Consider the following 28,000-nt stretch of genomic DNA (forward strand, 5'->3'; position numbering starts at 1 on the left):
AGTTAGGGTTAAGTAGGCTGTTGTTGGCCCCAAAACAACGGAATCCCGAGAAAGCGCGAGCGACAAGAGAAAATAAGGCCCAAGGTCTGATATTCGATTTTAAAACCCTAACTTGTTCTCATTTATCTTTTGTTTCTGTAATATGTTCTTATTGCATTTCGTTCATCACTTTTGATTCCCGTGCAAATTCCTTTCATTTTTTTTGTGTGGATTAAATCAAACAGTTCTGTCTATGATAGTTTCTCGGATATATGTATGCGATCTTATATTATATACGGTAGATCTGGAAAATTTGAAAGCTTCTATTGTAATTTTTTCCTTATTATAGATTGGTAGGTTAGGGCTTTTCTCTCTTGCTTTTTTCTTTTCAGGATCTGTGTCGTGTTACGTAACTTACACTGACAATGCTTATTTTTGAGCAATGTATATGATTTTAGAGGTTCTACACTGATTTTCGTGGGTTATTTGGCGTTTTTCATACATTTGATTTTTAGTGTAGATAATTTTGAAGAAGTGGTTCTGTATAAAAAAAAATTCATGTACAGATTATGGAGGAATGCTAAACTGATGAGCGCCGTTGCAAAAACCAGCTACAAGGGCGCCCCCATTGGACCATCATGTCAAAGTGCATTTATAGTGACACAGGAAAAAAAATAAAATCAAAGGAATAATAAAGGCATTTTGACTAAATTGCCCAATGGGGGTGCCCATGTAGCTGGCTTTTGCAATGGTGCCCTTCATTTAGCATCCCTCCAGAGTACGTTTCGCTTATTAAAATCCTGGAACGAGAACGAGCCTGATTCTATTGATTAGAGTTATTCTATAGCTAGATCTCTGGATTTCAAAAGATATGGTTTTGATTTTCGATTTTTTTTAGTTACATGGATTGTTTTTTCTTTAGTTTTTAAGATTTTGATGACCATATAACGGCGGAAATGAGCACAACCAACAAATAGAGAAAATCCGAGCAAAAGAATATGAAGAATTAATCGTGTGCTTAACATCCAACCCACATTTTGGAGAAAGCTCCAATGGATACGTGAGAGTAACTCTCTTCACAAACAGAACTTTGTTCAAAAGTTCATTAATTTCCCCAATTACAATTCGTATGAAAATATAAAAGCCTCCCATAAAACAAGCAATAAAGTCTAAAGTAAAAACAACTAGCTAATGCTAAAATGAAAAATTAGAAAGAAATAACTAATAAAGGCTCTTATATCCTAAATGCCTAATTAAAGAACATCTATTAAAAGAGATCTTGGTGGTCCAGCATAAGCCTTCTTTCTTCTTTGAAATCACCAAGATTTGCTTGCCAAATAGTATGTTACCAATTTGGAGTAGCAGGTGTCTTCTGCCTCACGTGGAATATATGGTTGCCAATATCATATGTTCAACAGATGAAAGGTGGAAGGACAACAATTGCTAATTTTTCGGGTGCTAAATTGAACCACTCGTGGGTCCTCTTGGGGGTGGCCCATCCACGTCATGTGGGCCTCAATCAATGGGTCATACGACCCTGCATCAGTTACCCCCACTTGAAGGAAACTCGACCTCGAGTTTGTATTCTCCTGCATCAAACGTGACTCTTCTTCCTAAAAAGAACTCGGCCACGAGTTCAATTCCATGTTGCTGATGTAGGGATTAAGGATTTGGGCAGCCATAGCAGAGGGACATCTTGGCGATACCTCGAATTGAAACCCTTTCCAAAGAAGCAAATACTTCTAACATGATGGTAATGTGGCATTCTTTGCTGAGTGGTGGGACTTGATATGGCTAGAATGCACTCCCTCGAGATACTCGGCGAACTGAGGCAGTGGAGGCAGAAAGAAGCCTTCACTACTTTCAAAATTAATGGGGGACAATCATCGAGGTGGGGCCAATCTTTACCCTTCAAGTAATAGATTTTCTCGTCCTCTCAATTCTCCAACTCTCGCTCATTAGTTAAGAGTTCTGTCATGGCACTGAACTTCCACTGAAGCTCGTGCAATGCTGGCTCCATTTCTAAGGTCAGTTTTCGTTGGGCCAAGGGCTCCTCCTTACTAATCAATGCATGCACCTCTCCCCTCTCCCCACTCCCCTCTCCCCTACTTCCTCCATGGAATTATTAATGGAGAGCAAGTTGCTAGCCTTCCTCATTGCGGGTTTGATCAGGTTGCTCTTTCCCATGGGAACTAGAGTAATCTTCATGAAAGGTGTATGTATTTTTCTTCCTGTCGTGGGTAACACTACGATCAAATTGCCACTGTCTACCCAATAAAAGATGACACGCATCCATGGCAACTACATCACACCAAACATTATCGAAATACCGTTTTCCAATTGAAAAAGAGACCTAACAATGAGTCGACACAGTTACCTCGTTCACTTTCTTAAACCAAGAAAGCTTGTAGGGCACGGGGTGTTGTTCCGACTTGAGCTTTAACTTTGTCACCGCCTCTTGTGAGATAATATTCTCATTGCACCCTCCGTCGATGATCAACCTGCACATCTTTCCACCAATGATGGTACAAGTTATGGCACAACCGATTCATCAACCGATTAGGGGATTTCTGGGGTTGATCCAATACATCAACCGATTCATCTCTCGGTTAACAACTACGAGTGAGCATTGTTTTAAATTTCGGTTTTGGAATGCATTTCGTTCCTCACTGAAACCGAAATTTCGGCCAAAATCGGGTACACCATTAAAATAATATATTATTTAATACCAACTGAAACCGAAATTTCGGGAAAATGCTATATAATTAATAAATTTAAGATTTTTGGGTTAAATTTCTCGAAATTTCGGACGGAATATAGAAAAACCGAAATTTTACTGAAATTTCGGCCGAAATGCGGTACCCTTTCGGGTTTTGCCAATTTCAGTTTTTGTGTTGGATTTCGGTCGAAATTTAAAACCATGCCTGTGAGTCGGTATTCAAATTATTAAAGAAGAATGCTTCGAAGGAATGGAATGAGAAATGCCAAGAAACATTCGAAAGAATCAAAGAACAATTAGTGAATCCTCTAGTCCTAGCACCACCAAGGCCGAGCTACCCATTCCCCATGTAACTATTTGTAACAAATGCGACATGGCATGCATGCTAGCCCAACAAGGTCCGGAAGATAAGAAGAAAAGGGCCATTCATTACGTCAGTAAGAAAATGTTAAAATACAAGCAAAATTATTCAATGCTAGAAATACTTGACTAGCTCTTGTTTGGGCACCCAAAGGGTCATACACTATATCCTTTGTGGCAAGGTTTTGCTCGTATCCAGTATGAACCTGCTTAAATATTTGTTCGAGAAACCTGCGCGCTCACTGGGCAGATGAGTAAGTGTTTATTGCTTCTTTTAGTGTTTGATATCACATAAGTCACCCAAAAGTTGATTAAGGGTAGGGCAATTACAGAATAAATAGTCGCTCTGCCGATAATGGAGGAGCGGAGCCCAAGCGAAGAGTTCTCTGATCAAGAAATAGCCTCAATAAACATGGAGGAAACCAGGACCTTGTACTTCGATGGGGCTTGTAATCATAATGGGGTCATAATAGGAGCGTTGATGATCGCGCCAGACGAATCACACACTCCAATCTCCATTATGGTCCAATTCGATTGTATTAATCACATGGCCGAAGATGAAGCATGCATAGCCTGTTTGGAAGTCGGGCTCACCCTTTGAGTGGAAAAGATCAAGGTCTTTGGTGATTCCATCTCGATCATCTGTCAGATTCAAGAAAAAGTGTAAAACGAAAGATGAGAAGCTCATACCGGACCTAGGCTATCTAGATTCTAGTAGAGTTAGTAGCTAAGTTTGAGAATATATCTTTCACCTACCTCCCAAAGACAAGAACCAGTTTGCTGACGCAATAGCAACTTTCGCCTCCATGGTGGAGATACCCGTAGGATTAGAGATGAGGACAATCACTGTCAGGTAGCAACAACTTCCTGCATATTTTAGCATCATAGAAATCCCTGCTTGAGCCCCTGGCGGTCATCTGTCATATTCTGGCATTAAGAGTTTTATTCCCAAGCGAGATTACCCCTGCTCGAGCCCCTGGCGGTTATATCAGAGATCTTTTGCTAGTATTCAACTATTGTGCATAGAAGAAGATCAGGCTGCCAGAGTCATAAAGGATACCCATGAGGGAGTTTGCAGCCCCCACATGAATGGAAGGATGCTAGCCAGGAAGATCTTGAGGTAAGGGTACCATGGAAGCGAATTGTCATCTATTTGTCAAGAAGTGTTATAAATGCCAGCTGTATGCCAACCTCATCCATGTGCCACCTTCGAATCTCCAAACGATGACCTCACCATGGCCCTTCTCAACGTGGGGCATCGATGTCATAGGTAAAATCACACCTAAGTCTTCGAACATGCATGAAGATATTATGGTAGCCATTGATTACTTCACAAAATGGGTGTAAGGTATCTCATACCCATCTTTATCAGCATTGTCTGTGGAAAGATTCACCAGGACAAATATCATATGTCGGTATGGAGTATCCCATGAGTTGGTGTCAGGCAATGGGTCACATTTCGAACGGGAGGTAACCCTCCGACCAATTGATTAATAGAGGCCTCCAATAAGAACCTCAAGGTTATCATCAGTAAAATGACAGAGATTCACAAAGATTGGATTCCCGGTTAAGTATCCACATATTCAATACACTGTTCATATAACCTGACGTACTCATATTTAGCCCCTATTGGGCATCACAGTTTGGTATGATCAAAGTTATACCAACATTACATAGATATATGGATCCCTCGAGTCTATGGATTAGTTATATCCTACAGCTAGAACAACCCAGTTATCATACAACGCTAAGAAGTAATATCCATTTGATGTTCTCCAATCATTGATCCCATTCAGTGTGTAAACTTATTTTACACACCCAAGCGTCGCCACGCCAATGATTGAAATAAGTCACCCTTTAGTTTGTCAGAGGTACCAGAGTGATGTCTCATTCCCAACAGAGTGCTATTATAGATCTACAAGGAACTGAAACACCATATCTGTCACCTTTGGTTTCCCAAATCCTGTGCATTGTGTTCCTATAATGTTACCCAAGGAACATTATATCAACATCTAATGTGACATTAAATTCAATATACCCATAACAGTCGTAATAATGAAATAAATAAAGCCAAAAGTAAAAATTTCATCTATCTCATATAATTCTCTTTACAAAATCTAAATATAAACTGGCCTATGTTAAGGCACACAATACTAATAGACTCTACAATTCAACACTGGCGGTATTGGCTCCTAGTCATATTTGAACCGAGTGTGATTCTTAAAAGGCAATTAGTACTGAAATCCCACATTTGAACTGCTAAGATCCTACTTTCAAAGTGTTGAACTCAAGGATTACATATTTGAATTGAATGGATTTATAAGATTGCGCTTACTAGGCATAAAGGTCAGAAACCACATAGCTGAAATGAATGAGTTGGTACCTGCTAGGTACGCAACTTTGGAATCATATATTTGAACTTATTGGACGAATGACACCTACTTAGCTTTTAGAAGTCACATTCGATTCACATTCTACTCGCCTCACTAGTTTGTGTCGGCATACGCTGCACATCTCAAGAGATGAAGAAAGTTAAGAAGTCATCTTCTAAAATTCCGTAGCCTCTCTCTCTCTCTATCTCTCTCCAACTCTCTTTCTCCCTCATTCTTGCAAGTTTCAAGCAATTGAAGCTTGCGTTTGTGTTTCATTCCTCAATCTACTATATTGAGTTTCTTTGTTTTCTCAACTTTAAGTTATGGCACAATACCTATATTTGTAATGATTTTCTTTACAGTTGTAGCTTCCTTTGGTGAATGCTACTGTACATGTAATGAGCCTAATGGATTTACTTGAATATTTTAGTTTTCTTTATAATGTGTATTTGAGTGCTTTTTAAATTGTATGACATTGTAGTGTCACCTGATATTGTTTATTATTTCGACATTTGCCTTTTGTGCTTGGAAATTTCGTTACTTTTTCATATATTGGTTGTATTTATGTGGTTTCCATTCCTTATGTAGCCCTACTAGACTTTCAAGTGTGAAGGTGAAAAGCCACTGATGGATTCATCAACGATGCTGTTCAATGCGCTGAAGGTTTCATTCTAACTTTATGGGTTTCACGTATCACTCAAAAAATATTTATTGGTTTCACGTATTTCAGTCGAGTATTCCATGTGCCAGATGCCTTTTTATCTGGGGACATACTGTTTGCAATTTCTTTTTCATGTTTGATATATCATATTTATGAGCATGGTTTTAAATTTCTGCCAAAATAACACAAAATGGCCGAAATGTTTTCGTTTTCATCCCCACCGAAATGCACATCGATTTTTTAGGAATATTTCAACGAAAATTCTATAATGTCACAAAATGTATGGAAACATGCAAATGATATAAATCTACGATGAAATTTCAGGAAATGCTAAAAACCCTCTTTAGGTAATAACAAAAACTAGCATAAATGATTGATGGATGGTGGTTTCAAAACTATAGAAGGGCGTCGTACGAGCCAAAAGACAAATTTGTCCTTCTTCTGGTTTGAATTGGTTGTTGGTGGTGCAACAAATGCAACGAAAGGATGAGATGAAAAACTGAAAAAATTATAGGAGATGAAGAAGGCAAAAATGTTCTTTTGGACCATACGACCCCTCTCCGAGATCAATAGAATAATAGATTTCAAACTACAAGTCATTCGTAAATTCAGAAATTTTCTGTAATTTCGAAGTAAAATTCCCTTTTATTTAAAATTAGTCAAACAATTAATTTATATTAAAAATATTTGAAAATAATAAAGAATATGTAAAAATTATAAAAATAGAACGGGGAAGAAAAGTGTTATTTAATACATTTTATAGTATTATAATTATTTTTTATTTGTTTAAAATTAAAATATTAAAATTTTAGAAAAAACTATCAAACTCACGATATGTGCCTTTAGATAAAATTTATGTTGTACTTTCTCACTATTTCTTATATTTGTTATAATATTTTATTAAAATATTAAAAAATTATTTTAAAAAATAAAATATCTTTCTTTGCTATATAGTGTATTAGTAGTATATAATACCAGTACGTGTTTCATAATTATATGTATATGAATTGCATGTGAAAGTGGTATATGCATTATGTATAAATATTTATATGAATAACAGGTGAAATGTGTCCTGTACTGAATTTTCAGGCATTTAAGACAGCATGTCACTAGCCGTTCGATGTTGTTAAATTATTATGGATGGTTTGCTTTTATATGAATAACAGGTGAAATGTGACCTGTACTGAATTTTCAGGCATTTAAGACAGCATGTCACTAGCCGTTCGATGTTGTTAAATCATTATGGATGGTTTTCTTGGTTAGTGTGTATTTATGCTTATTCTAGTATTTCCTGAAGTTTCATCTTAAATGTCCATCATTTGCATGTTTCCATACGTTACTGTGATTTTCAGGGTTTTCACTAAAATTTCCATCCGAAACCGACATGTTTCCTTTTTTGTCCCGAGAAAATACTTACCGAAACTGAATCCTAAAACATTGTCTGAAATGCTTTATTTTAATTTGTTGCAATAGTTCATCTAGATGAAGCTTTAGTTGTATGAACATTGTCTGAATTTCCATCCGAAACCGACATGATACCTTTTTGTCCCGAGAAAAATCCTGAATTGTTTAATTTTAATTTTTCAGGGTTTTCACTAAAATTTCCATCCGAAATTGACATTGGCTGAATTGTTTTATTTGTCATTTGTGCTATGAACGTGATGTTTTTTTTTTGAATAGTATGATCTAGATGTTCTTCTATTGCTCATGAAAACTTGAACCGTTGCACTTCAAGATACCACCTTAATTGCTTTTATTGTTCACTCATGGTACTCTGTGTTGCATTATACTTTTCATATGTACTATTGATATCTATGTTTACCTTTTATGGGCATTGACTCCAAACAGGCTGCGGAGCCCTTTTTCTTACTAGCAGGCCCTAATGTTATTGAATCTGAGGAGCATGTTTTACGTATGGCCAAAAGTATAAAAAATGTCGCTTCCAAGTAAGAACATGGTCTTGCCGGTTGTGCTGGTTTGACATACGTATAGGTTGAAAATCATGTTCGTTTCTTATATGTTAAACATCTGATGTAGATATTCTACGCTCCATTTTCCAGAGTTGGGTTGCAGCTGGTTTTCAAGTCCAGCTTTGACAAAGCTAATCGTACATCTTCTAAATCATTTCGTGGTCCTGGAATGGAAGAAGGCTTGAAGGTAGTGATGTTTTCTCTTGTCTTGTTAACATCCCTGAAGTGACGTTTTTTTCTTCTTATCTGTTCAGAATTTATATACATGATATATCTTTATAATATGCTTGACTCAAATTGTGAATGTGCTTAGACAACAATTACAACATCCATTTAATATTATTTGTGTACTGGAAGCTGTGTCCTAGTTCATTCATACATTTGAATAGTTCTTATCAAGTTGATTATGGATGAGGTGGTTCCACAGATGAGTTCCTGAGACAGTGCTTAGCAATATATTTGTATGCACTTTGATGAAATCCAAGATTGGATTGGAACCTCCTCTATTGCAGCATGTGCGCCGGTCTGCTAATAGGGTAGGCGATAGGCTTGCCAGAGAAGGCGTTGAAAAGGATGATCTGGAGCTCGATGATTTTAACCACCTTGATTTTTTTTCATATTCTTCTTTTGATTTTTGTCGTCTCTGTATTTGACCATCTCGGTCTGTTTATAATGAAATTAATTACTATTCAATAAAATGTATGTACTGCAAATAATATATGTTGCATCAGTACGGCTATGAGTGTCGGAATCCGACAGAGGTATCTAGTGTCAGATTTGGCAAACCTCAAAAAGAATGATTCGTGGATTCGTCAAAATATTTTAATCAATTCTTAAATTTTATATTTTACGTAATAATATGATTATAGCAAGTAATATATTCACAATTTTAATAGTTTAAATAGATCTAATGTTTTATTTCCATTTCAATAACTTACTATTAGGATGGGCAAAACTCTAAACATATCATTCAAAAAAAAAAAAAACTCTAAGCACGCGGTGGTTATAAAACACTATTTGCATGGTTAAAACTCAAAACATTCAGTAATAGTAAAATTGTGGTAGGAGTATTCAGAAAAAAATAGATCTAGACGTGTCTCAGAAAATCTGGAGGTATTGTAATCTGAGACGTCCGACATGGATCCTTCGCCCATTTCGAAGAATCCATCCATGTAGCATGGCTAGTAATACAATCCTCTCTCTCTCTCTCTCTGAACTTCTATTGATGAAATCAACATTACCGTCCTTTTAATCCTTTTTATTTTGCCGCTTTCTTTACATTTTTTTTTGAACGGTGTTCTTAACATTTTCTTTATGTATTCATCATTATTTTTCGTGTTTCAGCATTAGTTCAAGAACTTCAATTTCACACAAGCATGCTGGCATCTTTTCTAATTACCACCCTTTTATATGCAGATCCTTGAAAAGGTTAAACTGGCATATGACCTTCCCATTGTGACTGATGTGCATGAGGCTAGCCAGGTAACATTTTTGTGTTCCTCTATTATGTGGAATTGTTCTGCGAAGAAATGTTGTGTTAAGGCCATCATACAATTGCTGAGGTCAAGGCTCTTGCTCAATGGCTTTTTCGTCCGTTGTGTGTTCTTGTTTTGTTTTTCTTACCATTTTCCACTTTGATTTGTAACACACAGGAAATTCTCCGCCCTCATATAACATAAAAGTGGTTCTATTGCCCTCAAATAACATAAAAATGGTTCTATATCTCCATGTTTATGATATGAATCTCAACTCAACGCAACTCAACTAAGCCTTTCTCCATGTTTATGAAATTTCTATTTCTCCTGACACTAATTGGGTTCGCCTACATGGATCAATATTTATGATATGAACGCGCAAATAAATTTAGCAAAATTTTTCTTGTCCAATATCAGTCTTGAATTGCTGTAGGAGTATTTTGAATTTTCTAAGGAGCCTTTCACAGCGTCAAGGATGTTGAAGTTCTATATAAAGGCTTTTGGTCAAGTTACTTGATTAGGAAGAATTTGATATGATGCAGTCCTAGGAAGGGGTTTTAAATGCTAAAATTAGCCAATATGACTGTTGGAATTGTTCTAAACAGTCACGGGTTTTAAAATCTACTAACATGACTAATTAAGCATAAAACAATCCAACTGTTCAAAAAAAGAAGAAGCACAAAACAATCCAAAAACAGCCCAAAGGACAAATTGGGGTAGAGAGGAATCAGTGTTGGACCATAATTATTGCGAGTAAGCATGGAGATTTGCATAGGCAACTGGATCTCAGATGCCAATTATAGAAGCTGTGGTCTGGCAGTGTGAAGACATTTAGAGGCAAAAGCAATTGTTCTCTGAAGGGATCAAATATATAGTCTACAAAGGGGCCGAGCTTCTTTTATGGTGAGACAAATGGTGCAAAGAGGTGGCGTTAAGAGAGAGATGTTCCCTGACCATTTTGCTGTGGCTTATAATAAAGAATCTTTTGTCCAAGACTGTATTGAGAGGGTTGAGTGATGGATCTCATGGAATATCAAATTGGGGCAGAACTTTTATGACAGAGAGATTGATAGGATCGCACTGCTTCTGGACATTCTCGATTCTGTTTACATTAAGATGCCAGATAGTGATAAAAGGGTCTAGATTTGGAACTCATTTGGGGTATTTACCACACGCTGTTCTATCACCATATTGTTCCTAGCCCGCTCTTCTGGCATCAGTTTAGAATCTTGACTATCCTTACACCTCCTAGAGTATATGTGCTCGGCTGTACGACTTTTTAGGATAAGATTCTGACAATTGAGCATCTGCATAACTGAAAAGTTATTATTGTCGATCATTGCACCCCTTTCTGTGGAGGCTGGCGAATTAGTGGAACATATGTTTCTTCATTGCAGGATTGTCAGAGCTGTATGGAACCGCATCTTCAGGAGATTCAAGGTTTCATGGGTGTTACCCTTTCGGTTGACCGAGCTACTGGATAGCTTGTCCTTTGCGCCTTGCCCAAGGAAAGGAAGGATTCTTCAGAAAGTAGCATTGCTTGCCACTATCTGGATCCTTCCAAAGGAGATAAATAACCCCATTTTCAAAAAATGTTCCTAAGGGCCGCATTTTATTTACATGACGATCATTTCACTCATAATATCTAGGGTGAAGATCTTGCCTTGCATCAAGTTTACCTCTAACAGATCTTGGACGGTGCTGGTTGCGAAATCCTGGTTGCAAGCTGTGAAATCAAAGAAGAACAAGAAATCAAGAAGAAAAGACAAAATGTAACTTAACTTTCCATTCAAAACAGAGTTAAAACTCCCTAGGCATATCCTAAATCAGATATAACATATCATTATCAACATCCTTTCCTAAAACCCTAGGAGGGCCATGCTTCATAATAAAGACACTTCCATGTCTTTAGAAACCTACTTTAATAAGGAAACGCCTAAGAAAAGAAAGAAAATCTGGAAATAAAATCATAATACTTGTAAATTAAAAATTAAAACTACTTCTGCGCACTGCTATAGTTTGATGCTGGATCTGTCAATCGATCATCAATTTCATCGATTGATTACTTGGGATATCCGAGGAATTATTTGATCTCTGTCATGCTGTCTTTTATCTTTACCTATCCCTCTTGTCTATAGACTCCTCACTTAAACAGGCACGATTTCCTCGGCCTTTATGCCCATGCCCCTCACATGTGCTATCTTTTTGGACACCGAAACTGCCTTTTTTTAAAAACACACATATGGTCAAACACTTTTGGTCGTTGGTCAATAGTCTTTGCCAATTGCCATGTGGAAGGGTGCCATGCCAATCGACCTCATGAATACAAATCGAGCCTGATATTTCGCTCTTCAATCCACTACCCATAAACACATGTGCACATGATTGTATGTAGTGTCTCTCATGGCTTGTTTCTCATCGGTAGATGCAATGACAATAGGTGAGAGAAGGGCATTATTATAATAACGTTTGAAGTTTAAACTTCCTAGCATGGACTAGACATTTAAGGGAAGCTTTAAAATTAAAATGTTAGTATCTAATACTACATAGAAGGAAATGTACTTAAGTTAGATTTCTAAATTTAGAAATTGTCTGTCATATTCAAATGTGAAACCAAATACTAACATCAGTTTCTTTTTGAGACAGATTTTAATTTAGTGATTCCTTACCCTAATTTGTGTTTGTCTTTTGTGATTTTCTCAAATATTTTATTTTTTAAAGAATCAGAATGTTGAAGCTTGTTTATGTTGCAAACCTGTTTTCTGTTTTATTTTTATTTTTATTGTATTTAAAGCAAAATATATCATGTTCTATTTATGCAATGTCACAATTACTTTATGTAACTAAGAAAATGTTGTTGGATGAATAATGTACAGCATATTTACCTTTCAAAAAATAATAATAATGTATGGCATATGCTATGTCCTATTTCTAATGTGATTCACTCTTATCCAGTGTGAACCTGTAGGCAGAGTTGCAGATATTATTCAAATTCCAGCTTTTCTATGCCGTCAGGTTAATGTTGTCTTGTCTTGACATTTTTCCTTTATAGTCATTTTGAACTACATGATTGTCAGTTTACTCGGCATCAGATCTTTCCAACATTTAAATTCAAAATGAGGTGTCATTATCACCTCTGTTCATCTAACATGGGTTATTTTTATTGTTCCAGACGGATCTTCTAGTTGCAGCTGCCAAGACTGGAAAAATTATCAATATTAAGAAAGGCCAGTTTTGTTCTTCTTCTGTAAGTGTTTGTGGAATGTGCGTTTTCCTATCTTTTAGAAGTATTTAATATGGGCTAGATTCCTTAGGGATGTGAAAGCCGAGCCTTGGCGCAACGGTAAGGTTGCTCCATTGTGACCTGGTGGTCACGGGTTCGAGCCACGGAAACAGCCTCTCTGCAAAGCAGGGGTAAGGCTGCGTACATCTAGCCCTCCACAGACCCCGCAATGGCGGAAGCCTCTTGCACTGGGCTGCCCTTTATTGGAGATATTTGTGACATAGTGTGAAAATGAGTGACTCTCTGGCTGATTAGAACTACCTTTTTTTCTTTTGAGTTTTTCAATAATGTGAACTATACATTTGTGGTTGGAACTGGAACCTTTTCTGCATATATGTAGCTTTCTCTTGATTTCCATCTCTTTCTGAGTAAATTTGAGGCTGAAAATGAGAAACTTTTTCGCCTGCCCGTATCCCTTTCTTAGCTTCTATCACTTTCTCAGTAAATTTAAGGCTGAAATTGGGAACCTTTTTAGCCTACATGTATCCCTTTCTTAGCTTCTGTTACTTTCCGTGTATTAACAGCTGAAAATGGGAACCTTTTTAGCCTCCATGTATCACTTTCTTAGCTTCTATCACTTTCAGTGTATTAACTTATATCTCTGTTGCTGAATAATTGGTGACCTTTTTTTGGATTCCTTGTATATCAAGATGAGGTTCTGGTTCTATAATTTTAAAAGCAGCTTCATCACCCGGAATCCGAAATTTCGGTATTTTGACCGAAATTTAAACCCATGACTAAAATACAGCCATGCTGCCTGTGGACTTCGTGCAAAGATGTCAATAGCAGATTATGTTTTACATATATCATTGCTGATAAAGCCCATCTGCTTCTATACAATCCATTACAAGCTTTTATGACCGTATGCATTTTCATTTGTTTCGGAAAGTCCTTATATTACTGGTGGGCATTTGGCAGGTGATGATAAACTCTGCAGAAAAAGTTAGGTTGGCTGGGAACCAAAATGTGATGGTTTGTGAGCGAGGAACGATGTTTGGCTATAGTAAGTGATTTTACTCAAAGGTCCTGGTTTCGAAACTGCCTCATCATTTATGTTTTAAGATGACATCATTCTGCCACATCCTTCACAATTTATTTTTCATTGACGTGTACGTAGCTTTCCAAGTTAATAATTTAAAGAGGATTCCTAGCTGCAGAGGCAAGGTATGCAGATGCACCTTAAAGAGACAGACCCCTGTCACAAAACTTGTGTTTTTGGGTTTGAAGGCCATTTGAAACACTTTTTTTTTCCGTTTAAAGGCCTGCCTTTCTTGCAGTTGTACTTGTACAAATTAATCCTTGTGACTTGCAGTTGTACTCGTACAAATTGATCCTTGTCACAATTTGTCCTTGATATCGATTATCACATCCTTTTTTTCTCTTCAATTGGGTTGTTTATTAATTAAAGAATAGCAATAACATTACACTAGAAGCAAACAAAGTGGTGAGACAGACCCCATACAAAATAGGCGTCTCATCCAAAACCTTTGATCATCATGATCTTGACCTTGATCTTCACATGGTGGATCTTGAATCAATACGAAAACAAGTGCTAATTTTCACACCAGTGAATACACCCAGACAAGAAAAGACATGTTTCTTGCTCAGTTGCTCGACGCCTAAGGCGGATTGTGTTCTGCTTCAACAAATCAGAGTTTGCCTTGTCCCTGACCAGCAATGTCTCTGACTTTTCTCATTAAAACATCTCGGGAATGAGGGTTTGACAACTACTCATGATCAGATATCTGCATTGTTTGCACAACTGACGAGGTGGCAAGCTGTTCATCAGGAATGTTGTGAAGTATGGGAGATAAAATGACAATAAATTTGATCAGAGCATTAAAGTAGGGTGAAATCCAAAATCCAATTTTGAACGAGCATTACACTTACCTCTTCAAAAGTACACAAAAATATATAGGCCAAAACACCTTAAAACCCTAGTTTATTCCTAATCATTGGTAGAGGATGAATTTCAACCCATTTGTGGATAATAAGTTAAATGGTGTATGCAAGCCGTATAAGTAGACCTATTTGTATTTACTTATATATACATAGGTACATGGTATGTAAGTTATTATGATTTGTCTTTTGTGCCTTTTGATTTATACATCACTGTGAGAAGGAAAAGAAACTCTAGAAGTATCAATTCTATTCATAACTAAACCAGAATATAACATTGTTTTTAACTTGTCTCTATAGGGATAACCTAAGCATTTTTGCCACATAGACCACAAAGTCACAAACTATGTCCTAACCAAAATTACACCGAATGTGAAAATAAACCGACTGAGGATGTAACCCCCTTATCAATGTCAATAAATAAATCCCTCGATGACTATACCATGTCCCGATCAACTTCCCTGTCCGTAGGTCTTTTATAAATTCTTTCCATCTTTATCCGTATGGAAAGCACTAATTCACTGAGCAAACTGGTCACACCATTACTGGGAAAATTGTTGTCTTATTTTCCTTTGATGGTTGTGTTATACAGAGTTGTTCAGGGGGAAGGTGATCAAGAAAATAATACCATCCATGCTCACAAAGTCACACCATGAAGCTTTGGGAGAGGGTAATTGAGCATAGACTAAGAAAAGAGACTAAGGTGTCAGAGAATCATTTTGGCTTCATGCACGGACGATCAACTATGGAAGCTATCTTCTTAATTAGGCGGCTAATGGAGAGATTTAGAGAAAATAAGAAGGACCTTCATATTTTCATTGATTTGGAGAAAGCGTAAGACAGAGTTCCCAGGAGTGTTATGTGGTGGGTCCTTGAAAGGAAAAAAGTGCCTACAAAATATGTAACGCCCTGATCAATGTCAATAAATAAATTCCCCTAGAACAACTCTGTATACTACAATATGTAACCCCCTTATCAATGTCAATAAATAAATGCCTCCATCACTATGCCATGTCCCGATCAACTTCCCTGTCCGTAAGTCCTGTATAACATAATCATCGGAAGAATTTGATGGTTGTGTCTCATTTTCCTTTGATGGCTTTCCGCGAAATTGCCTAGCAAATCCCTTAGTAGTAATATCTCAATCATTAAAAAAATGCTTTTCGAATTTAGAAAGGTTCCAAGTCTTGACCTAAAACAATATTCACATTTTCGTTTCAAAAGGTACACCAAAGCGAAGAACTTTAGCAAAAAAAATTTAATAAACATTTACTAGAAATCATCATGAATCATAATGATTCATTCTGCAGATTTTTGTAACTTACAAAGTGTTGTATCGCCCGTGTTGAAATTATCATGATGCTCATTTGCCTTTGTGTGTACTTTTTGGATCTCACTCAACTCTCCTCTCGAGTAATCTCTTCTGAATTATGGCCTTGTTCATGAGCTTTGCTTGGATCAATAACACACTTGTAGATTTTCAATACCAAGATGGTTATCTTTTTCTAGCTTATGTTTTCAAACTGTTTCATGCAGCTATTCCTAATTTTGAGGTCAGAATGTAGTGAAGTTTATTTAGTCAAACTTTGTTGTTCTATTAGCGCTAAAGTTGTGGATTTTACATTGAAGTTATTATGATCTAAATATGGCCTCCAAAACAATAAATATTTCATTGAAAATGTATGTTGATATATGCTATTCAAGATATCTATAGAAATTCAATTATATATCATGGGGCAACTTTTCATTTTTTGAATTTTAATTTTTCTATATTTCGGTTTTAATTTGTAGATGACTTGATTGTTGATCCACGCAACTTGGAGTGGATGAGGGAAGCAAATTGCCCTGTGGTATGTTGATTCATTGTCTCCTCTGCGTTCCTCTGCTGCATGTGATCGTTGTTCGAACTTATACCTTGTTGACATTGAAAAGAGTAAATCATCATAAATTGCCATATGTTGCTAAAGCCACACTTATTCTATGGTCCATTTGCATTATGGATCTTATTCATCTTGTTGTTTGTTGTTTGTTGTATGTCAACCCAACCCACACCCCCTTTTTATCTAAAATGTATTTTATAGATTATGAGTGGAGTGCTAGAAAAGTAGAAAGGACTTCCAGTTATTGGGAAGAAAATAACAGGAGAACGATAGAAAATTCCAATTATGGTGCATTTGCTCATGAATATTTCTGATATTTTTAAGGATTTTAGGTACTGAGTGCAATATCCCTTAAAACCCACTTCTGTCTCTATAAATGAAGTACTTGTTCATCTCCATTGTCCGCTTCATCTACAATGAGTGTCACCACTGTACTGTCGTGCCTCATTTTCCTACTTATAAGTCACTTACTCTAGTACTCTTGAGGGCACATTTTTTTGTGATTGGGGGAGATCTGTCAATGTCACTGTATGATGTAGTATTGATACTGGCATTCTGTGGTGTCTACCGAGTGCTCTTTATGAGTACCTGGACATCATTGCTGCAACTACCCTAGATCAGGTTTAGCACACCTGCAAGAAGTTTCACTTGTTTGTATGTGCCTAATTGACAATTTCCCTGGAGCTATGCGTCATGCCCTTCTTAATAGTTCATTATTAGAACTTAGATGTATTGGTTGATAAAGACTTCACCAACGACATGTCACTTATTTTTTTACTGGAGACTCTACACCATGATTCACAGAGTACAAGGCATTTGGACAAAAACATAACTGGAAAATCTGGGTCTTAAAATTGTGGAGGGTCTTAAAACGGTGATGTGTCAAACAGTAATGACAAAAGAAATGCATGAGAAATGTTAGGGATTTCATTTGGAGAATCTGGGATAAGGTGGGAAATAACAGTTGTTTCAATAATCGTCTTTTTGGAGACACATACCCTTGCATATCATCCATGATTACCGCATGTTTCCCCCGGTATTCTGTTTTTCACAGAAACAAGATTAAATTCATATACGTTCGTGTTTCCTAGGCAACATAAAACTTTCCTACTTCAAATTGCTATCCCTGAAGCATGCTGTGAACTGTCCAATCTCTTAGGGGCCGTTTGGATATGCGGATTTTAGAATCCAGGTTTTTAGTTTGGAAACAGTGTAAAAGAGGGTTCATGATCAAGCAGTCGTATGCTGTCCTGACAGCGTTCTTGGATTTTAAGTGAGAAATTCAGGTTTTAAAAATCTCTCCTGCATCCTTAGATTTCTAAAACCTGGAAATATGGGAGGATCTGCTATTCTCTTGCTGTCGGAAAGAAGGGCGAGAAGTCAAAAACAAGTAAAAAACGACGGCTGGTCCGCTTCTTCTCTTGTCTCTTAGCTACAATTTTGAAGAAATCCAGGATTCTAAAATCCGCATATCCAAACGGCCCCTTACTGTTCTTTTCTGTCATACATGAACACCATGTCACCAAGGAGTTCTCATATTTATCCAGGACCGGTCGCCTCTATTCAAGAAACTTCCTTTGTATAATTCTCTAACTTTTCGAGATACTTTATTTGTTAATTGGGGCCAATTCACCTCGCTAGGCTCTTTTTCTTTGGGAAATGAATCACCATTATTTGTCATAAAAAAGACAAATTTCGGAAATGATCTGTTTTACTTATCGCTGCGGTTCTCCAAACAGTTTACATTTACAAAGGAGAGGGTTCTATCCGGAGTTGTTGGATAACGAGGAGAGTAACTTCCCTAGAAGGATTTTAAAGGCATTGTCTTGACCATCCAATATCTGCTATTTATCTTGCTGGTAAAAGTGTAAATGGGCCAGTGTTGGATGTGTCGCTGTGTGGTTCTAACTTTATCATTTGAACTAAAAGTTTAAATGCTTTGACAAAGTGTGCCTTTAACTTTATTGGTAAAAGTGATAATAAATTACGGTAATGAATGTATCATCACCCTTTCCATTCATTATGTGACCTGAAGCAATGTTATGTTCTTTCTTTCTTTCTTTTTCTAATTAAAAAAAAAAACAGTTTGTATTCTTATCCAACAGTCTCTTCTTTGCTGTCAACTTTTCATATACTCGTGATTTTTTCTTAAAGCTTTATGCCAATAACTGGTTTCCATATTTAAATGATGCCGAGGCTTGAGTTCTCGTGGAAGGATTAATGATGTCCTATAAATATCTGTAGGGACTTGATATCATTTATAGGCATTGAAGAGTAGTGTGGGTTATTAAAGCTAGAGGTCTCTTTGATGAGATTTTTGATTTGTCTTGTGTTCTAGTGTTTTACTAGTGTTTTCCAAGATACTAAAGAAAGGAGCAACAAGACCAGCTTTATGTATTGGAAAAGTTCTGGCCCTCTTTTAATTGTTTTCCTTTATCAATAAATATTTGATTAACCATTTATCATTCAACGCCATTAAAAAAAACACTTATCATTCAAAAATGTTACGCAGCTCTCTGATCGGAAAATTTTCACCGCAGGTAGCAGATGTTACACATGCACTTCAACAACCTGCTGGGAGAAAGGTGTGAAAACTTTTCACTGTTTAAACTGCATTTTAGATATGAATACATATGTATTTAATGTTTTAGAGTATGGAAATGGAAACTTCTAATATTTCCTGAAATTTTCTTGATGATCAGTTTTCAATGGTAAATTAACAGCAAAATATACTTCTCACTTCTTGAACCTCTCCATCCTGTATACTTGATAGGGATGCAAGTTATTTTAAATAATTTGAAGTTAGTTATGAGTATTTTAGTGCTAAATCCATTTCAAAAAATAAAAAATAAAAAAAAATCTGTGGGAGCAAAGTTTTCATTTCCTTTCTTTATAATTTCTTCTTATCATGGAATTGGATTATCCACAGCAGTAAAGTGTCCTCCCTGTTGCAGGTTAACCACAATTTATGACACAAATTTGACTAGAACATAACGGGTATTTACAACAATTTAAACTCGAAAATAAGAAACTCACGAGTCTATTGACTAAGGAACTAGGCTACAGGAAAGAGAATAATAATTGCAACAACTCTATACAGGAATTTGACTCAAGGGTCATCCACATTCCGGTAGTGATCATCATATATGTTGGTTTTGTACTAACTGGCTGTCATTTTCATCCTCAGAGATAAATGTCCAAATTATAGCAAAAATAAGCTGATATATATATGAGAAAAGGGTTCCTGAGGTTAACCTCATATAGCTTATATGAGGTGGCGCTCACAAAACATAAGGGGCCCACATTGTTAGGATGATCCAAAGCATTCATTTGAAAGGCCCCATCATAGATAGGGTGTGTACAAAAATCATCAGCTCCATTGGATCATCCTAACCCATCCAAAAGTGGAGGGCAAAATGGATAGACACAATCTGCCCATTTTTTCTTCCACTTTTGGAGGGGTTAGGATGATCCAATGGAGCTGATTTTTGGTACACACCCTATCTATGATGGGGCCTTGCAAATGAATGGTTTGGATCATCCAAACAAAGTGAGCGCATTATGTTTTGTGAGCGCCACCTCATATAAGCTTATATGAGGTTAACCTTAGGAACTCTCTCTCTCTCTCTCTCTCTCTCTCTCTCTCTCTCTCTCTCTCTCTCTCTCTCTCTCTGTGTGTGTGTGTGTGTGTGTGTGTGTGTGTGTGTATACTAGTAAAATACCCCGTGCGATGCACAGGCCGACAAAGAACTGTATGGACCACATCATAGGTTGATCCAAACCGTCCATGTGGTGGAACACAACATAAAAAGGTTGTGCCCCCAAAATTATTTCCATAGGCTGATCCTAGCCCTCAAATCTATAGAGGTTTCCATTTATCATCTTAAATCGGATGGTTAAGATCACCCTATAGATTTTTTATTTAAAAGCATAAAAGAGGGGGGTAAGATTGAAATTATGTGGCTTTAATGGGTGCCTTTGTTAAAAAGCATAAAGGAGGGGGTAGGATTGAAAATATGTGGGTTGAATGGGTGCCTTTGTTAAAAAAAGTCAAAAAAAGTGATATGTAATTCTCATAGAATTTTCAAGAAATTCTCTTCTTTTCTCTTCTGCTATATAGTATATAGATATGTGTGTGTGTGTGTGTGAGAGAGAGAGGATAGAGTTGCTGCGCTCGAGCACATAAATAGGGTGGGGCCACATTTTGGGTGGGATCCAAAGCATTCATTTGATGGGCCCTTTCATGGGTAGGGTGTCCACCAAAAATCAGCTCCACTGGATCACCTTAGGGTGTCCATTTGTGGGGCAAAAAATGGACAGATTTGTGGACAAACAGTATCTGTCCATTTTTGGCCCCACAAATGGACACCCATTGGTGATCCAATGGAGCTGATTTTTGGTAGGCCCCCCATCCATGATGGGGCCTTCGAAATGAATGGTTAGGATCACCCCCCCTAATGTCCCCACCCTCCTGTTTCTCTGCTCGAGCGCAGCGACTCTCTCTCTCTCTCTCTCTCTCTATATATATATATATATATATATATATATATATATATATATATATATATATATATATAGAGGAAAGTGAAGCTACACCGCCAATGTAGCTAACTTAGCTACACCGCCGGCTTAAAATACAATGGGCCCACATTGTTTTGGTGATCCAAACCATTCATTTGATTGGCCCTCACATAGATAGGGTGTCCACCAAAAATCAGCTCCATAGGATCATCCCAACCCGTCAAACTGTGGAGGCAAAAATGGACAAATTTGTCAAGGTTTTTACACGTTGATTTTTGCCTCCACAAATCGTAGGGTTGGGATGATCCTATGGAGCTGATTTTTGGTGGACACCCTATCTATGTGAGGGCCAATCAAATGAATGGTTTGGATCACCAAAACAATGTGGGCCCATTGTATTTTAAACCGGCGGTGTAGCTTCACTTTCCTCATATATATATATATATATATATATATATATATATATATATATATATATATATATATATATATATATACCATTCTCTTTACTCAGCTTATTTTATATGTGCATTTTTCACTTGCTTATGCTTGTGCCTTCATCATTTGAATTCATCAATCAGATGAGATCAGTTCTTCCAAAACTGAATGATCTAATCTCTGCTTGAAGCTGAATGGTATAATCTATGCCTGAAGCTAGGATTTAATTAATCTAAATTTTCCAGTCTAAAATTCATGTAAATTGTACTTGTGAACCGGCCTTAGATGCATACGAGCCAAACTTGAACCTTCCATTTGGGAGAGTTTCATTGTAAGATTTAAGATGTAACTTCTAGAAGACTTGATGCCGAACTAAAGCTTCTACAAATTTTGTAACGATATAAAAGGGCGAGCCTTGGCGCAACAGTAAGGTTGCTCAATTGTGACCTGGCGGTCACGGGTTCGAGTCACGGAAACAGCCTCTTTGCAAAGCAGGGGTAAGGCTGCGTACATCTAGCCCTCCCCAGACCCTGGAATGGCGGGAGCCTCGTGCACTGAGCCGCCCTTTTTTTATAAAATGTTGTAGTTAAATTATGAGACTCGCAGAGAAATGGCGAGTCTGGCAACAATCTCAAGAAGGCAGGCCACTGCTAATAGAATTAACCACTAAAGGAGGATTTCCGTCTGGTTTTGAGAGTTGAGACCATGGATGCATGGCTTTGAGTTGGGGATTGACAAGCTTCATGTGCCAGCAATGTGATGTTCATTTGACCCCATGCTATATAAATATCACTGCAAATGATATTGTGTAATTAATGAAACGTTGACCCCGAAGTTAGGAAATCAACTTTACTTGCCCCCTAATAGTTAGGGGAAGGACTTCGCTGTATGTACATTATAGATTTTCAATATATTTATGGGTGTTCATCAACTTTACTTGCCTCCTAAAAGTTAGGAGAAGGGCTTCGCTATACTCATCCTCGTATTTCCCTTTCCCGTCACTCCTATCCTTTTACTTCTGCTGTTTTTCATCCTCCATTTACATTAAAACCTTTGTTTTTTAATCTTTTATCTACTTCAAATCTCCCTGTTTCTTCATCTTTTGCTTCTTAAGGGTTTGAAATCTTAGGGCTTTTTCTCAAAGTCCACAAACACTAGGGTCTTTTCCTTTTGCCTGCTATCAAAAACCGCATATTGTTTCTTGATTGGTAACTTAGGTATCACATAAGTAAGATGTAAGTTATCAACTTGTTGCTAACTAAAGTATTACTTAAGATTTGTGTTGCATGGATTCTTTGCCCCCTATGCCGACACGTTTGGATACACAAATCAGACATGAATTCGCGTGGGACACAAAGCATTTTCTCCTTAATTATTTTTTTATAAAAGTACGGCCCATCTTCTCTTAATAAAAATCCTAGCGCTTTAACCCTCCACCCTTGAACATCGACCCCTTCGCCCTTGAACATCAATGCCCAATTCAATATAACTGCAAGTGGGGTCTAATCAAGGGTCTTAAGAGGGTTCTACTCTAACCTTCTTACTCCTAATCACCCCTTGATCATTTTTTAAACACCCTAGGTGTTACTTCCCTCGCAAAGACCGCCGCCCTCCAAATATTAAAGATCTAGATGAAATTTGCACCAAAATTGACACGAGACGGCTGAAATTTCTTTTGTTTCCATTCCTTCCCACCCAAACACATAGAAATGGAAAAGCATAGCAAAGCAAAAATCGTAAATGTATTAGTGGTATAGCATATTAACGCGTGTTATATAATTATATTTACATGAACTGCATGTAGTATATGTGTTACGTGTAAATGTTTATATGAATTACATACGCAATGTGTTACATTCTGAATTATCATTCATGCCAGCTTGACAATGCATGTCACTAGGTATCCGATGTTATTAAACCATTATTGGTTGGTTTTTTCGGTTATGTGGTGGTTTTTTAATGTGTATCTGTGCTTCTAGTACTTCCTTAAGTTAAATGTCCATCTCTATCCTAGAATGACATGTTTCTATTTCTATCACAACGGAAATACATATTGAAACCAAAACCTGGAACCTTGACTAGAACATCACCAAAGGCATTTTCATCGTATAAACTCGAGGCAATAATTTCTCATTTCTGAATTTTATGGTTAGCTATTGGCAGTCAGGTTCTCATGAATCAAGATTGACTACCAGTAATTGAACGTCATAATTTAATATCTAATTAACAGGTCATTCAGTGGGTCTTGTGTTGGTCATTTTCTTGCCCATTGCGATTACGAATCAGCACAGCCAGTAAATTTTCAATGCTGATGGGACCTCCAACCTTATTAAAAGGTCAAGGTTTCTAAGATTTTGTTTAGTTGTGCCAATTTTTTCCCACTTTAAATCTAAATGCAAGCAATTTTTTGGTACAAAGGAGTTGGCGAATTTTCTTCATTCCACTGGCATAATTTCTTCTTAATAGCATTAGTTTCTCCTTCACGTCTGGAAACTGTCGAATGGATTTACTACTCAATATCCTTTATATTTACCTCGTGCAGAAGAGAACTGACATCTGATTTCTCAAATGGATTTACTTCTCAATATATGCTTGTCCTTTATATTTACCTCATGCGGAAGAGAACTGATATCTGATTTGTCCATTAGCTGGAAGGTGGCGGTGTTGCAAGTGGAGGCCTCCGTGAACTAATACCTTGTATTGCAAGGACATCTGTTGCTGTTGGGGTGGATGGATTATTCATGGAGGTACAAAAAGTGTTGTGGTTCTGGTTTCTGTTGTTAACATCCCAAAGCAAAGTAATGAATATACTTAAGATTGATTTGTTTTGGCATCTACATATTATATTCCTCACTTAGGGCTTATTTCCTTGGTGTTTGGAACGAGGAAAATGGCTTCACTATCTAGTCACCCTAGAGTAGCCTATACTTAAGTGAATCTTATTATTACTTTATTAGTGTACTCCCGGTTCGTTCGCATTTAGGTAATAAAATTGATTACATCTCATTTGGGTTCCCTCTATAATCTTTAGAAGTGGCTTGAGGTGACTTAAACATGATTCCTTTTATTTTAAAATTTCAAATCAGGTATATTTTTAATATGAGGAAAGTGTCTCTAGTCGGTCGACTAGAGAACCTTCTCTATTCCACCGAACAAAAACACAATGGGCCCACGTTGTTTGGATGATCCAAAGCATTCATTTGATGGGCTCTGGCATAGATAGGGTGTACCAAAAAAATCAGCTCCATAGGATCATCCTAACCCTTTGATTTGTGGAGGTTAAAAATGGGCAGATTTGTGGAGGTTTATACACGTCCACTTTAACCTCCACAAATCAAAGGGTTAGGATGATCCTATGGAGATGATTTTTTGGGCACACCCTATCCATGTCAGAGCCCATCAAATAAATGACTCGGATCATCCAAACAACGTGGGACCACTGTGGTTTTGGGCACACCCTATCTAAAGGGTTTATACGCGTCCATTTTAACCTCCACCTCCACAAATCTAAGGGTTAGGACTTAGGATGATCCTATGGAGATGATTTTTTGGGCACACCCTATCTATGTCAGGGCCCATCAAATGAATGCTTTGGATCATCCAAACAACGTGGGACCACTGTGTTTTTGGTCGGCGGACTAGAGAAGGTTCTCTAGTCGACCGACTAGAGACACTTTCCTCTTTTCATATATATATATATATATATATATATATATATATATATATATATATTAGCATAGGAAATGGTTTGTGTGCAGCTGCTCAGATAAGCTATCTGTGCATGACTGCACAAACGGGGGGGGGCACATTTTTTGGGGAATCCAAAGCATTTATTTGGAAGGCCCTTCCATGGATAGGGTGTGTACCAAAAATCAGCCCTTTAGGCTCATCCTAACCCTACCATTTGCGGAGGGAAAAAATGGGCATAAACAGTGTCTTTCCATTTTCCCCTCCAACTTTGATTGGGTTAGGATGATCCTATATGGCTGATTTTTGGTACACACCCTATCCATGGAAGGGCCTTCCAAATGAATGCTTTGGATCCCCCCAAAAATGTGGCCCCCACTATGGTTTGTGCAGCCATGTACATATAGCTTATTTGTGCAGCTGCACACAAATCATTTCCTCATATTAGCAATACTAAGTAATTAATTTGCATTAATATACTCACAATACTAACGAATACATCAACCTGCGCTGCTAAATGTTTCCTTGGTTGAACTTAGAGTGCACTTTCATGCCTGGCTTTTTCCTTTACTGCTGATAATGTAGCTTTGTGTTTGTTCAAGTGGAAAAATACAAGCCAAATACTATCAAATGGAGCTTAGTCATTTGAAATTAAAGTTACAATTAACATCTTTTTGTAATCTATCGTACGATTCCATTGATTTTATTGTGTGGAAACGGTGCACAAGCTGAAAAGGGATGGAGCTCCACAAATTGAGTGCCTGCTGATGACACCCTGCAACAATATGATCCTTGATACCATTTGTATCCTTAATGACTTGGCCACTGTAAATACGCATATTCAAAACCTTACCGATCAACAAGAATTTGGCCAAGTTGGCTAGATTCATTTTGAGTCCCATTATTTATTCCAAAATTGAATTTTGTTAAATGTAAATTTAGTCGTTGGTAATCTTTCAAAAAAAAAAAAAAAAGTTTAGTTGTTGGTACTTGGTAGACTTGCATAATTTTTTATTACTCCGTGCATTTTCCATTGATTAGCCCAAATTAATTAAAGGACCAGCATTCCGAGCATTCCTATTGAGCCTAAGTTTCTGAACACTGGTCCACTGGTATAAGTTCTGCACGGAAGACTTCCGCATCCCCGTCATCCAATCTTATGGAAGGCATTTAGGTGCATAATCTTCAATTCATGGTGGAAGATCTTATATTATCTACGTGGCACTTTACAGTTCTTTTGCAATCAAACTTTTTCAATTTGTTATGGCCGTGTTCTTATTCTAATCCTAATGCTGCTTATGAAATGCAATTAGTTTTCAGTTGTGTCTTTAAAATGTCACTATATTTCATTCTCTAAGCATAAATCATAGCTGCAGTCTATATCAAGCCTTTGATTCATTTTTACTTTAACTAGCTGTTCAAATACTTCCTGAATCAATTATGAATAGCCTTAGTTGTGTCAGTTTGACCTTGTTCAAGTTCTCATCTCGAGTTTTGCCCTAGCAAGTCGACGAAAAACTCCTTTGACTCACCCGATTTAATGAAAAATTGACGAGCCAACCATTGACTTGACCAAGTTGACTTATTTTTAACTTAGTCGAGTTATTGTTTGAGTCCGAGTTTCTAGACATTGCTTTAAATAATTCCATAAAAGGAGTGGTTCCTTTAAATAATTCCATACTAATGGATGTTTTCTGGGTGATTAGGTGCATGACGATCCTTTAAACGCGCCTGTTGATGGTCCAACGCAATGGGTAAGTTGCATGTGCATGGCATTGACTGCATGGAAATTTTCTTGAACATAATCATATGATTCCACCATTCAAAAAAAAAAATCATATGATTCTATTAGGAATGTTTCTTCTGTTACTTGAGAAATTTCCAATTTGCAAAACAACATTTTTCATACGTAACTTGTTAGCAGCAATGATGTTTATGAAAATTTCCTGTCTATTTCCATAGCCCCTGCGCTGCCTGGAGGAGCTACTAGAAGAGTTGATAGCTATAGCTGTAAGCTTTTCTTCCACCCTAGAGAGTGCATGCACAACTACAGCTATTTTATCTCCCTTCCCAGGCTTTACTATTGACATTTATTTTTTTCTTGGCTTCTTGAAGAGGGTCAGTAAGGGGAAAAGGCCAATGAAAATTGATCTCACACCATTTCATGATCATGGGGAGGCTTGAAACCATTGTGTAAGGAACTACCTGATTGCATACTCTCTCTCTCTCTCTCTCTCTCTCTCTCTCTCTCTCTCCAGTACAAAATTCAGAATGAAGTACTTCATTATCTGATTATGCATATGTGTGTGTGTGTGTCTGATCAGATCAATTTCTTGTCAATTTCAAAAGATTCATTTATGTTGAGGTGATGTTGGTGCTGGTGGTTTATGCTTTTTAGTACTTTATTTATCTGATTATATGTACTTAATTCTTGATACACATTCTTTCTATCCAAACAGAACGGATGGGAACTTCTTGAGGGCGGTGAGCGTTTTTCATTTCCAGGAGAATGAAGGCATTGTTTCATTGAGTTTTTCATCTCCTTTTTAAAACTGCAGCAATTTAGTGTTTTCATTTATCCTTCTCCATATTTGTTGAATAATCTGTGACATTTATCAATGGTGCGAAGGGGCCGGTTTTGTGAAAAAAAAAAAAAAAACTGTGACATTTATCTATTTGCCGTTTCTTCTGATAGAATATCTCATCATTCATTTTGAAATGGAAAATGCAGAACATCCCAGGCTCGTTGGAGTGCA

General features: G+C 37.1%; 1 protein-coding gene across 2 annotated transcripts; it reads left to right on the forward strand.

Moving 5' to 3' along the window:
* The first annotated feature begins 6 nt into the window (after window positions 1-6).
* LOC143892511 (2-dehydro-3-deoxyphosphooctonate aldolase) lies at window positions 7-28,000 on the forward strand. 2 transcript variants are annotated; one of them, XR_013255499.1, is made up of 16 exons: window positions 7-84; window positions 6,019-6,093; window positions 7,940-8,037; window positions 8,152-8,248; window positions 9,478-9,543; window positions 12,492-12,551; window positions 12,709-12,783; window positions 13,738-13,822; window positions 16,510-16,568; window positions 19,139-19,183; window positions 24,206-24,304; window positions 26,951-26,998; window positions 27,207-27,254; window positions 27,360-27,437; window positions 27,569-27,609; window positions 27,704-28,000. XR_013255499.1 is itself a non-coding variant. In XM_077397174.1 (15 exons), the coding sequence occupies exons 2-14, from the start codon at window positions 6,058-6,060 to the stop codon at window positions 27,426-27,428; spliced, it is 885 nt and encodes a 294-aa protein (XP_077253289.1). In that variant the 5' UTR covers window positions 7-84; window positions 6,019-6,057; the 3' UTR covers window positions 27,429-27,437; window positions 27,704-28,000. The 2 variants fall into 2 exon arrangements, 1 of the variants encoding a protein (XP_077253289.1); XM_077397174.1 differs by lacking the exon at window positions 27,569-27,609.

This window comes from Tasmannia lanceolata, unplaced genomic scaffold (genome assembly GCF_043159265.1).
Source record: "Tasmannia lanceolata isolate RefF3 unplaced genomic scaffold, GAP_Taslan_0.1 ptg000015l, whole genome shotgun sequence".
In the NCBI taxonomy this organism is placed as follows: Eukaryota; Viridiplantae; Streptophyta; class Magnoliopsida; order Canellales; family Winteraceae; genus Tasmannia; species Tasmannia lanceolata.

Excerpts from the sequence above, each read along its gene's own strand:
- LOC143892511 (XM_077397174.1), top strand. The coding sequence starts at position 6,058 with ATGGATTCATCAACGATGCTGTTCAATGCGCTGAAG. Across the intron at positions 6,094-7,939 it reads TGCTGTTCAATGCGCTGAAG|GCTGCGGAGCCCTTTTTCTT; the intron begins GTTTCATTCTAA and ends GACTCCAAACAG. Across the intron at positions 13,823-16,509 it reads AGGAACGATGTTTGGCTATA|ATGACTTGATTGTTGATCCA; the intron begins GTAAGTGATTTT and ends TTTAATTTGTAG.